Here is a 14,280-nt window from a genome sequence, read left to right as displayed (position 1 = left end):
TTTTTTTTTTTTTTTTAATTTTTGTTCACTTTTATTTGTCCATGCTGTACAATGGCAGAGTGCTCTGAATATAATTTATTCTATTTCGAACTACGCATGCAGTATATGTGGCCTATTGCAGGAGGATATTTTGTAAATGTAGATTTTGTTGTATTAGGTCACCCTAGTAATAAGAGGAAAGGGGCTTCATACCCTTTTGGTGGAACAAATACTGCAATAAATTTTCTACTTCTCTTTGTCACTTGTGTCCCCCAAGTGTTAATCTGATCTTTTCATTTTGCAAATGAACAAAAGTGTAGACCTGGATACTGCTAAAACACGGGCAGAACTAGGATTAGTTCTGTCATAACTAGATTATTTACCTGAAACAAGCTGTGAAAACAAAAATCATTCAAACTAGAAGTGCGGCCATAATCTGGACTGCATTGTTTCTGTGGCACTTAAATATACTCCAATTTATTAGTTTGACGTAAAACTGATTTCTTGTGACAAAGCTTGCTCTTAGGATAGTTGGGTCTCTATGAAAGATACCCAGCATTAGAGGTGTTGGTTTTTTGGATATTTGTATGCCAAGTGTAAATACAAGTACATACAAATTGAATGTTTTTTCAAAATTATAGTCTGCCATAATCAGAGCTACATTGGACAATGCATTGATACATTGCAAACTTTTTAAATAGTTCCATTCATCCCTGCAGTGATGCCTTTTTAGATCATATTCAAATTTACAAATAGGACTTGAGTACCTTTACATGCCAAACAAAAGACGGTCTCATGCAAGACATCCATATGAACCAACTCTAAATGCAGGAGTGATTTAAGCAAAATCTGTGGCATTCATGTATTTTAATAGATCATCTGCCTTTCTGCACTGGGAAGAAACACTTGTTTCAATGTATTGCCCTAATCTGAACTAATCTTGAGTTTAAGTCTAATACAGAAATGAGCTAAATTTATTGTACAAGTAAGGCAAACCTAATGCAAAATGTATATTCTTTTTACTAGATTTTCACAATTATGGCTTCCAGTTCATTCAAAAGTTGTTCTTTTTTAAAGATTATATGATTTGTGTGGCCATATTTTGGTGGAGCAGCTTCTACATTGAATTACGAGACTGCTCTCACTCAGCTGCTTCTGTATGCCTCTGTCCATTATCATGCTATGTTGCAGCTGAAAGTGTAACATCACCTGTAGTCTATAATATTCTTTAATATCTGTGTGACTGTCACATGACTGCCTCCCATCACGGAGCGCTTTGATTTAGAAAGATTCTTTTAGCATCTAATTTCACGTCAAAGCATCACCTCTTTATTTCTGTCACAGTCCACATCTGCTCTGATGGCATATTAGCTGGAGTCAAATTTTGTAATTGTTTCAGGTCTCCTGCTGTCACTCCTGCATTTGTTCTGTTCTGTCTTCTGATTTCTGAACGCAGGACTTGAAGCTGAACTGTGTGTTTACTCTTTGGGCACTTTTTTTCTGGATGAAACCTTTCGGGGTTTGGATTATACTTATGATCACATCTCACAAACACGCACCTCCTTGTGAACAGGTGGCATCATGCTGAAAGAAGCAATTCATGACAACTTCAAGCAGTTAAGAGAATTTCACGAGTCCTGAAATTTATTTTCCTCTTATTGCCTTGTCGTGATCACTCAAAAGAGCCAGATCATTTGGCTCAGTTCAGCAAGAACAGCTGGCTCTTTCGGCTCCCAAATTGCTCTTCATTAATTACTACTTCTGGCTTTTATAATTCAGCCAAATTTAACATTATTTCACCTACGATTGGTGTGTATGCACATATAAATATCACATACATTATTCAGTGTAATTATGCTAGATAGTTCCATATTGCCATTATTTTACATTATGTTTAGTATAAAAATATTAATGTAAAACACCAAACACTATAATGAGAGCATTTAACAATGTATTTATATTAAATGTTGTAAATTAGATTTTTTTTTAAACTATCCAAAACAAATACCATTCCAAACAAATCACTTATTAATTATAAATTTTAACTCAAATTATAGTGACGCAAAAAGAGAGACTTTCTCTGTCTTTATTGCTTTCAGTCATTTAGTCAGGCCCAGCTGAGTCTACTGGCAGCAGATATCAGATCCGCCCCATAACCTACTTTAAGTTTTGCATGTGTGCCTTTCTCATTACATTTTAAGCGAGGTGAATTGTTACAATTAGAGCCCACTCGGTCTCGACCGACACATGACTATTGACACGTTGTGCAAGAACAAATATAGAGAATGAGGAAACATACATGCAAGAGGCCCATTGCTCGCACAATTTTAGTGTCTGACGCTGTTGATCAGTGATAAGTAGTTTATTGAGGGTGCAAACGACACCTTCTTGGCCCGAGCTGCTCTCCGTAGTCTTGTGACGTCACGGCCCGTTGGTTTGTATTGTTTTGGCGGGTTTCAGTTCAAACGTTTGGTTCATTTTGTAAACATTAACTTTCAGGCTACACAACATGGATCGGTACGTGTTCAGCTATTTAAATTATCTTGTTTCACTGAGAATATTAAGCGAGCAGCATGTGGTAAAAATGTATATAATATTTGGTAACTTAGTTGAAATATTCCCAGCTAGACGCTTTACATTAACCATTGTTAACGTTAGCTACCGTCGAAGTTACGTTTCTTCATCATCGTTCATAATATTTAATTTTTTAATTTATTTCAAGCTACAACCCGGAAACGACTAGTGTTCATATTAATGTTAGATAGGCCACGTTTTATTCGACGGGTTGAGTTTAGTCTAGTTACATCGACACATGTATTAAGAGTAGTTAACGTTATGCTGGTTGGCTAACTAAGCTAACCCATAACATACACTGACAGATATCAACGTGATCTGTGGTCATATCCACTGACATTATAATAGATATGTAGCCAACAGTATCGTAATAATGTGAAGTTTTATGTATTATTTATGAACATTGAAATGACGTTAATAGAGGACGTGTTTGTTCTTGTGTAATAACTTGTGTGCAGTGGGAGGATGAGTCGGGCATCAGGCAGGCCGTCGGAGCTGTGCGCTATGAGGGTGCAAGACAGCAACAGGATGAGCATGGTGTACACAACGCCTCAGAGGTTTGGTTAAAGTTACTCTAATAACAGTCAATCATTTCTTCATACATTCAAACAATATGGTTTGATAGCTACTACTTCCCTATATCATATACTGGGAACCACGCCTGTAGTATGTGTAGTAGTCATACATTTTACTCATTAACTATTTCTAATGTTAAGTTATATCCAAGATATTACACAGTGATTGCTTAACAATGGACAATATTGTTGGTAGAATAAGAGACAAACAGGATGTTGGTATAGTTTCACTCTGTTTTCTGTTGGTGTGATGTCAAACTGGGACAACGGTTGGGAAAATGTTGTAAGAGGCTTCACAGTTAAGACCTCTGTGAAATGTGAAGATTAGATTATTGGTATTTTTTCAACTCTGTGGAAGTCAACAAGTGTAACATGCTTTTTTTCTCATTCTTTACAGTAAACCATCTTTTGGAAAGCTCAACATACCCAAACCACAGTCTGGGACCTCTGAAAGGCGGACCAGCTTCTTTGGTCCTCGGTATGTGAATGTTTTCTTAAAAATAACTATAAAATAGTGAGAACATATAGTGTCTACGCACAAATAAAATGAGTTTAACACGGATTGTACCAGTACAGTTACAGTAGTTGTAAGATGAAGTAAAGTAAGAAATGAAAATGTATATTCTTTATCTTACACACCTCTGTATATAAATATCTTGTGGATAGGATCCCAAAGAGAACAATGCCTGAGTCTTTAATTACTTTATTTAAACCAATGTCATGTAGTAACAATTATTATTAACAGTAAAAAAGGGTTAAAAAGAAGGTACTAAGTTGAGTAAATTGTAAAAAAAATTATAATAATTTCTTAAAAAGTGGTAAAATACTTAAAGTTTAATTGTAAATAACTACCCTAATGAGAATGTTTTTGGCTTTTCCATTTAAACACTTACACAATGCAGTTTTTTGGATGCAAATGAAATGATAAATCAGTTTCATTGTCAAGTAACAAAACTGATAAGTTGTTGTATTTTAATATTGTGTTAATATTTTGACTGCAGGACTAGTGGAGCTGGCATGCGTCGCAACAGCACAATGTCAGGGTTTGGAGGAACTGAGAAGATCAAAGATGCTCGACCACTGCATGATAAATCTTTTGTCCAGCAGTGTATCAGACAACTGCATGAGGTAAAAACACTTCTCAGACTAAATAGTGTACAAACAAAAAGGTTTGTCTGTTTTGACATTGCAACGCCTTTTAATGTTGAGTAAACCTCTGCAAAAACTAGGTAATAGGTAATCAATCTGTCCAGGAAATAGGGATTTTTTTATTTTTATTTTTTATTGCAATAATTAACACAAATTTAAGAAATCTCTGCAATATTTGCAAGATACTGCAATTTTGCTAAATTACTGCAACCCTTTTACATGAAATGGCCAAATCAACAGACGGCTTATGATTTGGACTGATTTTGGTATTTTGTGTTGTGGTAACTTATGTCATCGCAGTGCATTCAGCAACGATTAAGGTGTGTATTCAGGTGGAATGTGGACAAATCTCACCAGCCAAAAAAAATGACTGCCATACACCAGCAAAACTATTTTAAAATGTTCCAAAATGAGGTTTGCATTCAGTTAGTCAGAAGAAAACAAGTTGATATGCTATTCAAACAGCAAAGATGGATATAATCTACCTCAAACATAAAAATGGGCCCTGTACCATTGAAATGTAACTATATTTTTATGTTAAAGGATTTATTTTGACTGATTTTAACTCATGTTAAAAAAGTAGCACTGAAATGTAGTTGTTTCTGTGATATGCAGTATGCTTTTCAAAAGGCAGTGAACACATACGACTCTTCATTGTTAGTAGTTTTTAAAAGAAAAGAATCACATTATTTTCCGCTGCTTGCAATTTTACTGCAACAAGAGCACATGAAACATTGCAGATCATATAGCAATTTTTTCTAGAAAAGTTTTTGTTATTTTTTTCTAGAAAAATAACAAAAACGTTGCAAAATCTTGGAGGGACTGAGCAATGTGCACATTAGCAAGTGGGTTATAAGTAATATGGTTTTAAATTGTAGCTTTATCTTTTTTGTACTATATTATACTGTAATTGTAATTGCGTTGAACTCCCAAATATGATATTCTCTTTTACATCTTTATAGTTCTTGACAGAGCAGGGTTACCCTGGCACTTTGTCCGTCAAGACCCTGCAGACTCCCTCTACCAAGGAGTTTGTGAAGATGTTTGAGTTCATCTACTGCCAGCTTGACCCAACATTTGAGATGCCAAAATCAAAAGTAGAAGAGGAGGTCCCAGCTATCCTGAAAACCCTGAGGTAAAATGCTTTGGCTTTATTCATATTTAGTTGATTTAGCATTCATGTAGCCTTTGAGTTCATGTTTTATACATACACTTGGCACTCATACTGGCTGTCTTGTTGAATTCAGTGCTGAATATCTGTGTTATCTCTGAAAAAAATGCTGTATGCATTCAGCATTGGGCTGTGTGTAATTGCAAATTGCAGTTTAGCACCAGTCAAATTACAGGAGGGTATCAATTAAACAATGCAATTTACATTCATAGAAAGCAAATGTTTATAAATACAAGAATAATAGAGACAATATCCTTTTAAAGGGCTACAGCCTAATACAAAATCATAGTGTAAGAATGTGTATACTTTAAGGAACATTGTTGACTGTCTCTGTCCTTATTTCTCTCTTCTTTCTGATTTTCAGGTATCCATTTGTTCTCTCCAAGAGTTCAATGTATTCTGTCGGAGCTCCTCATACCTTTCCTCAAGCGCTGGGTGCCCTTATGTGGCTGATTGATAATGTCAAGGTGAGCAAACCGCACTTTCCAGTAGAAAATAGTGGATTGGTTTTATATACAACCAGGTTAATTTGTACAGAATGCAAAATGCAACAAAAAGAACAAAACAAATTGCATACATCACAAAATTCCCTAAAAACTGTGATTTTATACTCTGTGTGTTTATGTCAGATCTACTGGGGTTCGAGTAAGCAGGAGCTACTGTTCAGTGACTTCTGTGAAGACAGTGACAACATTGAGGAAGGGGCTGAATATAACAAGGTACACACTGCTTTTAACAGCACTTAGAGACATAAATACTCCTCTATTCTTTTAATATTGTACTGTAAAACAAAGCATAATGAATGAGAAGATACGGTTATTATTTATGAGACTTGTCAAAATGACATACTGTATGTCTGTTGTTGAAACATTAAAAACATGATATTTTTCTTTTCATCTTCTCTTGGATTTGATTTCTTTGCAGCTCTTCTTGGACTACACAACCGAGACGTACTGCAAGTTCATGCAGGGTGATGACACATATGACCATGAGGATGAAGTATTCCTCACTAAACTAAGTAAGCACAGCTTCTCTCTGAAAAAGTTGTTAATATTGAATGGGTTTCTATTCATATTTGAGCATCATGTTTATTTTAATAAATCATTTTGTTGTTGCTGTTTTTACCTCCTTTAAAACTAAGACTTCAATTTTATATATACATTTGTAAGGAAAAAATGTTAATTGTGTATTTCAGAGTTTACAAATAAACTAGAAATGAATATTCGTATGTTACAGCTAAGTGTGTGTTTGTGTGTGTTCACAGAGAAGCTTTACAATGTAGACGAAGCCCTGTTGGCCTCGATGGCGGAGAAACACAGGATACTAAGTGAAGAGGTGGAACGACTGGAGAAGGAGAGCCAAACGGTCAGAAGACTTTTATATTCACTCCTCAGACTATTCCTCACTCATACAGAAAATACAGATGAGATTTAACATCTGTATTTGAATTTGAGTGTGTGATATTTCAAATACCAGTAATGTCAAACATCTTCAATAAAATAAGTGAACATTTTTTAAATTGCCTTCTGCTGAACAGGATCGTTTAATGACCAAGAGGATGGAAAAGGTGAAGCTACAGTCAGACCTCAAGAAGCTGCAGAGTTATCATAGCAGTCTGGATGTCTTCAAAGCAAACCTGGAGAGCAAAACCTCCGAACTGAAAGATGAGCTGGACAACACAGGTAATGATGGGAAATAAAAGGTTCCAGCTACCAATTTCAGTCAGTCAGGTCTTTGGAACGGTTGAGCAATCAGAACTATGAATTGGATGTGATTTCATGTTACATTTTGTTTGAGGATCTGAAACAAGTTAGTATGAGATACAGCAGTAGAGGAAATAGAAGATGAGGGCAAGTACCTCTTTACAGCACTATACATCATGTTTTTTTTCCCTCTCATTTTGCAGTCAGTCATCTTGAGTCTCTGAAACATGAACGGGATGAACTGCAGCACCTTCTGCAGAACCAGAAGTTTACTCCAGCTGATGTAGAGAGGATCAACAGAGAGAAGAGGGAGCTCCAGCAGACCATCTCCACTCTCAGCAAGTCTCTTGAAGATACTGAACAACACAAGTGGAACGAAGAGATTGCTCTGGCCAAAGGGAAAGAGAAGGTATCATACATGTCTAATATGTATGCAAAGATGACCAGTAAACTGTCTCCTACTAAATTTGTGGGATGAAATGGATGTGTTTAAATAGAAAATGCATAATTTTATAATTTCAGGAAATTATGATATTCAGCGGCTCACATTTTGACCTTTTATGTGACTCTTTGCTTCTCCTGAGTCTGACCCTCTTGTTATTTCCTTCAATTTCAGGCAGAGTTGAAGCTAACAGAGTACCACAAACTGGCACGTAAACTGAAGCTGATACCGCTCTCTGCAGAGAACGCCTGTGGTCACGATTTTGAGATCAGGCCTTTTCAGTGTGGACCCAGCAGCATGGTTCAGCATAAAACACAGATACAGGTACATAATGCTTCTGATTAACCAAAGACGTGATTTTGTTTACACAAAAATAAGCAAAAGAACAGGCTTTTTAATAACTTCTTAATATTGTTATAGTTTTATTTACTCTAGCTTTAGTTACTATTTTTTATTTACTCAATTGTAAGTCATTAAAAATGTGTCATTTTATCACGAGATAAAGAACTTAGACTTTGGTGTTCTGTGTAATTGTTCTAATCTCTGCTGTGTTTTGTAGATGCTCCTGAGGAAACTGAACAGTGATGTTGAGGAGGAGAAAAGTAGACTGACCAACGTGAAACTCAGTCTGGAGGAGTCTTGTGAACAGGTAACAAAAATTCTGAAAACCAAAAACAGCCACATCTTAGTCTGGTTGTCCTATGTAATTTGTAACGGTTGCATATGTTTGTTTGTGTCTTCAAGGTGAATACTAATGTCTTGGACAAGTCCAATGACTTGAAGCAGCTAAGAGAGCAGATTCGCAAGCTGGATGACTGGCTGGGTTCTGACATGGAGGTATGGTTTTTTGTCATGACACGAGAATTGTCATGTTAGTGAGGTGCACCACATGGCACATAAGGAACAGACCTTTTGATTAAGATGTGAAAACAGCAGACATTTAGGAAAAAGCGACTACTAAAGAAATAAAAGAAAACATTAAACTTGTATTTGCAGTGGTAATTCTGCACTGAACTATTTGTTTGTACTTCCAAGCTGAAAAAAAAGGAATTTGTTTTTAACATGTTGGACATACAGAAAGTGTGTCATAAATGTACTAACGATAATTTTCCTGTGTGTTCATATAGGAGCTAGCCCGAGAGGAACAGGACTGGGCAGAAGAGGTGGAGTCAGTGGAGAACCATTGTAAACTTCTTGAGAAGAATGTTAGTTATGGTTACGATGAGTCAATACAACAGCTGAAGGCAACAGAACAACAGTAAGTGACTATTTTATATTTATCAACACAGATACTTTTTCATACTGCTGGAGCCTACAGCCACTAAAAATCAAAGCATTGACAAAAGGTTAAATCAAACAGCCCGAGAAATGCTGTTTCAATTGGATTACCTCTGCCTTGTTCATTCACGTATTAATAAAATGGGGCTTGGTTTGTGAGCATGAACATCTTCTAAATCTCTGTTTCTGTCTGCCTAACTGGTTTTTAGTTTTAGAATAAGAAAATCTGTTCTTCTGTCCTTCAGGTACCACCTGGTGCTGCAGGAGACAAAGGAGAAGAGACGAATAGTGGCTAACAACCTTACATCTGTATGTTCCACAGCCACTAACCACCTGGCGGTTACAGAGGTAAATTGCTTAAAAGTCTGCATCTTTCCCTAGTACCACCAAGAAAGCATCTATATATCAGGTGTATTTATATTATTCCAATATGTTGTAAATATGGTGAGGTGAGGGGAGATTCAAGCTGCTTTTTGCTCACTAGTTGCTCTTGTTGTGCCTGTAAAACAGAAGTGCCTAGAGGATCTTCACAGCAGGGTGCAGTCTCTTTGCTCCAAGGCTGTGGAAGAGGATGAGGCGGCTGTACAGAAGCTGCGGGAAACTTTGAAGAGCTTCACGTGTGAGGAAAACCGTTTATAAGGAGCGACAAGAGGATGGAAACCTTCGAGTCTGTAGGCAAAGTATAATTTGTGGGGCAATGGAAGTTGGCAGGATTTCTCCTGTCAATTGTGTTTTTAATTTGTTTCCATCTATTAAAAAAAAAAAGTACTACATTTTCATTCATTTGATCTTCCTAACAAGTTTTGCGAATGTATTGTATGACTTATAACCACAGATCAACAAAAAAAAAAAAAGCATTATGATCACTGTCATTTGTCAGAGTTGCACGCTTACAGTTTTCTGTGTATAAGTTATTTTGTTTTTGTGACAGCAGTCTTTTTTTTTCTCCATCACAGTCGGAAACACGCAAATACAAATGGTTGAATCAAGATGGAGGGTTTAAAGTTTTAATGCAGGTGGTGATGACAGACTGAATTCTTGTAGTTATTCGTATTTACAAACTCAATTTTCATGTGCTTATGTTCTGTCATTCTGTCAACATTTTTATGGTTTTAATAAATAAACTTTCATAGGCACAATAAAATGGCTTTAAACCTCCCAGTCTTTGTTTATGTAATATAAATATTTGTCCATATAAATGGACAAATATTGTGTTATACTGTAAATATGTGCCAACAAGACACCAGAGGACTAGAAAAAAGTTGCAAGTGGCATGTTTTGTGCTGTCCATCACTATCAAAAGGTAGTTTTTAAAGGAGCTTTCAGTATAGTATGTTGTGTTGTATTCTTGCTCTGCAGGTGTATCGTCAGCCCGTCATCATGTTAGACGATTGTGTTCAACTGAAGCCACTAGAGGACAGCACACACCACTGTCTTCTCTAACTCTGTGTTCAGGTTGATTAGAAAAACAGATGAATATGACTTGTTATGTTCTGTTGTAAATGGCGCCATTAGATTTTTATTTGTTTAGTCAGATGAAGCAATATTTGGCATAATATGTGTGTCAGAGGAGCAGACACAGGCAGGAATCACTGCTGTCTTGGCAGCTGTTGATCACATCTGACCTGAGCTGAATCCTTTTGGTTACTCACTTTTTTCCCTCTACTTTGGAAACTGGAGTCAGAGCTGTTGGTTAAAATCTGCTACTAAATTTCTTCAAAAGCTTAAAACAATTCAAAGTAGCCTGTCAGTTTGTCTAATCCTTTCTTGACCAGAGTAAGCACCAACTGCCGTGGCACTCGGTTGTGTTTGTATGCTCAATTTCAGCCAATTAAATAACTTGGTGTTTTGTAAGGGACATTTTTTCTGCTCAAAAATGGTTGATCCAGTCTTTATTATATATGAAAAATAAAATGTTGTGACACCTTTATTATGGCTATTTAGAAGTATTTCCATAGTACCCATTAAGCTGTGAATGGATTAACTTGACTGCAGCTAGACACCAGTTAAGTCAAACACTGGTTAACAAAGAAACAACAGACATAGTTTCCATTTGGTTGGGTCTCATTTATACTGTTTTTACCGAGGACATTACAGCATCAAAGTTTCACATTTTAGCCAAAACCTATAAAACAGACGTGCTCATTAGTAAATTAGGTATTTGTTTTAGGAGCAGACAGTTTTCTGTGCTTCTGGCCGGAGCATTTATAGCAAATCATTTGGTTGCGGTAACGTTGGCAGTGAAGACACAAACAGGAAGTGGACCATATATCCACAATGCTGTCTCCAGTCGTGGTCAACATTGCTTATTGTACGTGTTTCTAATGTACTTTGCATGCTTGGCCTTCAGAATTAGGTTTTTTTTTTCCTCTTACATCTACAGCACATCCACTCCAGAGATTCATTGCAAAGATCTCAGAGCAATCTGTAAGCAATTTAAGCTACAATTTTGGTTTACTTTTTGGTTGTTCTGTATGCTGTACTAAATGATAAATGGGCTGCATTTACATGGCTCTTTATCCAGTTTTTGTTCAACAGTCTTATGAAACTTCACAGGGTTCATAGACCCAAAGGATCTTTTTCAGATAAAGATGTCTTTTTTTCTGATTCAGCTGCTCTTTTTGGACACGGTGGTGTTGATTTATGATTTCACAGGAATTCATCTTTTTCCAATTTTCTCATGTTGTTTGACTTTCAAGGGGGAGTCAACCTGAAATTTGCGCAGTGGAGAGACAATTTGTTACAGCAATAGGAAGAAAAATGTCTCAGAAAAAAGTCACGTGCATTTAACTGCTTTGATTATTAATTTAACCTGCTCTATTATTCCTACAGCCACTGAGCAAAGTAGGTGTATTCATTAACCCACTCTCTCTCTGGCCAGTAATTTGTTTGTTTTTTTTAACCTGTTGAAAAACATTCTAAGAACAAAATTTATAAGTAAAGTTGCATAGAACAATGGCTGAGTTTATACAAAATGACCAAGTAAACATTTTAGAGCTGAAATTGAAAAATGATGATGGTTGATCAATCATTTGAGTCATTTTCAAGCAAAAACAATTGTAGCCTCTCAAATGTGGGAATTTGTAGTTTTCTCTGTTTTATATCACTGTAAACTGAATATGTTTGGCTTTTGGACTGTTGGATGGACAACACATGGTATTTGAAGATGTCATCTTCGACTCAGAAATTGCAGTGCATTTTTTCATGATTTTTTGGACATTTCATAGGTGAAATAAAACAAAAAACATGAATCGACAAAATAACTCCTGACACTGAACATCACTGACATATAATATCTACTAGTGAAGCATTTCTTCTTCAAAAGTGTCTCAATCAAGGCAGGAGGGGCATTGTTGGATTTAGGGTGTTGACCAAACCCAAAACCAGTCTACAGACGTCTTTACAAAGGGAGGGGGAACATTTGAAAACCGTCAGTGCTGCAAGCGTGAGAGAAATGTTTTGGCAGATGTGATGAGGAGAGATGAGGTGATGGTGAGGGGCTCCACGGAGAAAAATGTGATGGATAACTTCCACCACTAGCAGAGGGAACCCGGGACTGCGTGAGTGTGTGTTGGGGTTGGGTGGAGGAGAGGAGGAGGTGTGCAGGAAGTGAAAGACAGGAGAAAGGCCGGTGCCATGTGTTAACAGCTACAGACTTAATTCAACTAAACACGACAGACCTTGCTTTGTTTATCAGATCCCATACAGACAGGTGGAATCCATAAAGGCTGTTTTGCAGGTGTGTGCATGTGTGTCCCTTTGCACATGTGAGAAAATGAATGTCATGATTTGTCTACCTTTGTGCCCCCACAGGCATGGACACGGTTGGCTTAATGAGTATGTGTGCAATAATTTGCGTGCTTATTTCTACACAAATCTGTGTTTGCTTGTTTCCATGTCTCTGTTTGTGCGCTTGTTCCTATTTTTTCTCAAGAGTGTGTATGGTTGTGTTCTCTCCTTGCCTCAAAGACATACACCATGAATTGTTAATACACTGTATGTTCCTGCTCTCACACGAGGGATGTCAATATGACCTCGCCGAGGGCAAAGTCTTAACTCTTCCAGGGATTGTGTATGTGTGTAACTCTCACGGGGCCTCTAAATGTAAGGAGGAGGTTATGTGATGGTGTACACATGAGACAGAGACTCGGGTGCCAAGAAAAAGCATGAGATGTTAAGCCAAAATGCAAAGGTTATATTCCTCCCTGCTCTGTGACCTGGAGAAGGTGAGGGTTGTTGCTTTGCTGTGTACGACAAGGCTTTCAGCAGCTAATCCGTCATACTATAGACAGTAGAGCAGCGAGGTGTTAATGTGGAGTCTTATTAGGGGTTAATCTCACCTATCCGCCACTTGAATAATCTGTTCTACAGATGTGGGAAATGAGGGCAGAGAAAAACAAGCTTTGTCTTATAACGCAGCCATGCTCTCTCCTATTTTCTTTCTCCCAGCCTCCCTGTCAAAACATCATTGTGTGGCTGAAATCTGTCTTCCTTAGACCTACATTATGACTAGCTCTGGCATTTTGATTTCTGTTCCAGCAACTAATTGTCTCCAGATTTAGAAGACAGATCCACTTCTGCTATAGCTGTGTGGCAAACTCACACAGAGCTGACGCAACGGTTGTAATAAGATTCACATTTGAGAAGCGTTGCCCGTCTATCTCATCGCAGACAGACAACTGCTGACATTTCAACCTTGGCACAGTCATTAATAACAATAACACAAACCATTACACCAAATCACACTGCATCATGTTATGGCTTGATCTTTGTAAACTGTTGGAGCTGATGTGTAATGTATTGCTGGTGCTGAAGATTTCTGTGCAGTAAATCACATCAGCAGCGTCGGTAAAGGTTAGTTTAGTCTTAATGGACTGGAGGACAACGTCTGCTTGTCTACATGGATTTGAAATGAATGAATTAAGACAAGTATAGATAGATACAGACAGAAATACTGCAGATTAAACAGTTTTGTGAGCAAGATGTGCATATTTACAGAAATGTTTTCTTACTGACAGTCGTGTTGCGCAGTCACCTGCAGATGTCTGGTTGGCTGGACAGGTGTCTTTCCAATTTGTGGTCATTGTTGTTGCCGACTCCGCTCTTGATTTCCAGTCTGGTATTAATTTTAAAGCCTTGCTTGTACTTCAAGACAGTTATGTAAGTTTTTATTGCCAAGACATGGTTTCCATGTGTTGTATATATTAATTAATTAATAAATGAATGAATAGATGATCTTAACCTTTCAAGATGTATCTCAATGTACTTTACTATTCAACAGCAAAATCACAAGTATAAAACCATGCACGTATACACAAAGAGGAAAGGAGAAAATGAGTGTTACTATTTATAAACTGGTATTTACACTGTTACACAGTCATTAAATAGAAATTAGAGACAATCATAAAC

General features: G+C 37.0%; 1 protein-coding gene across 1 annotated transcript; it reads left to right on the top strand.

The window, feature by feature from the left end:
• Nucleotides 1–3,016: 3,016 nt before the first annotated feature.
• On the top strand, nucleotides 3,017–10,009 carry ndc80 (NDC80 kinetochore complex component). The gene is made up of 16 exons (XM_062417981.1): nucleotides 3,017–3,110; nucleotides 3,526–3,606; nucleotides 4,130–4,256; nucleotides 5,240–5,412; nucleotides 5,813–5,915; nucleotides 6,078–6,167; nucleotides 6,373–6,466; nucleotides 6,713–6,813; nucleotides 6,986–7,130; nucleotides 7,355–7,560; nucleotides 7,768–7,917; nucleotides 8,153–8,242; nucleotides 8,338–8,430; nucleotides 8,721–8,851; nucleotides 9,117–9,219; nucleotides 9,382–10,009. Exons 1-16 carry the CDS (start codon nucleotides 3,019–3,021, stop codon nucleotides 9,508–9,510), a joined length of 1,908 nt encoding a protein of 635 aa, XP_062273965.1. The 5' UTR covers nucleotides 3,017–3,018; the 3' UTR covers nucleotides 9,511–10,009.
• The last annotated feature ends 4,271 nt before the right edge of the window (nucleotides 10,010–14,280 follow it).

Source organism: Scomber scombrus, chromosome 4 (genome assembly GCF_963691925.1).
Source record: "Scomber scombrus chromosome 4, fScoSco1.1, whole genome shotgun sequence".
In the NCBI taxonomy this organism is placed as follows: domain Eukaryota; kingdom Metazoa; phylum Chordata; class Actinopteri; order Scombriformes; family Scombridae; genus Scomber; species Scomber scombrus.
The sequence above is the reverse complement of the archived record's forward strand: the minus strand, read 5'-3'. Positions and strand labels throughout refer to the sequence as shown.

What these genes read in the sequence shown, in the direction of transcription:
- ndc80 (XM_062417981.1), top strand. Translation starts at nt 3,019, where the DNA reads ATGAGTCGGGCATCAGGCAGGCCGTCGGAGCTGTGCGCTATGAGGGTG. An exon ending in GTGTACACAACGCCTCAGAG is followed by an intron (nt 3,111 to 3,525) that starts GTTTGGTTAAAG and finishes CATTCTTTACAG; the next exon opens with TAAACCATCTTTTGGAAAGC. An exon ending in ACCAGCTTCTTTGGTCCTCG is followed by an intron (nt 3,607 to 4,129) that starts GTATGTGAATGT and finishes TTTTGACTGCAG; the next exon opens with GACTAGTGGAGCTGGCATGC.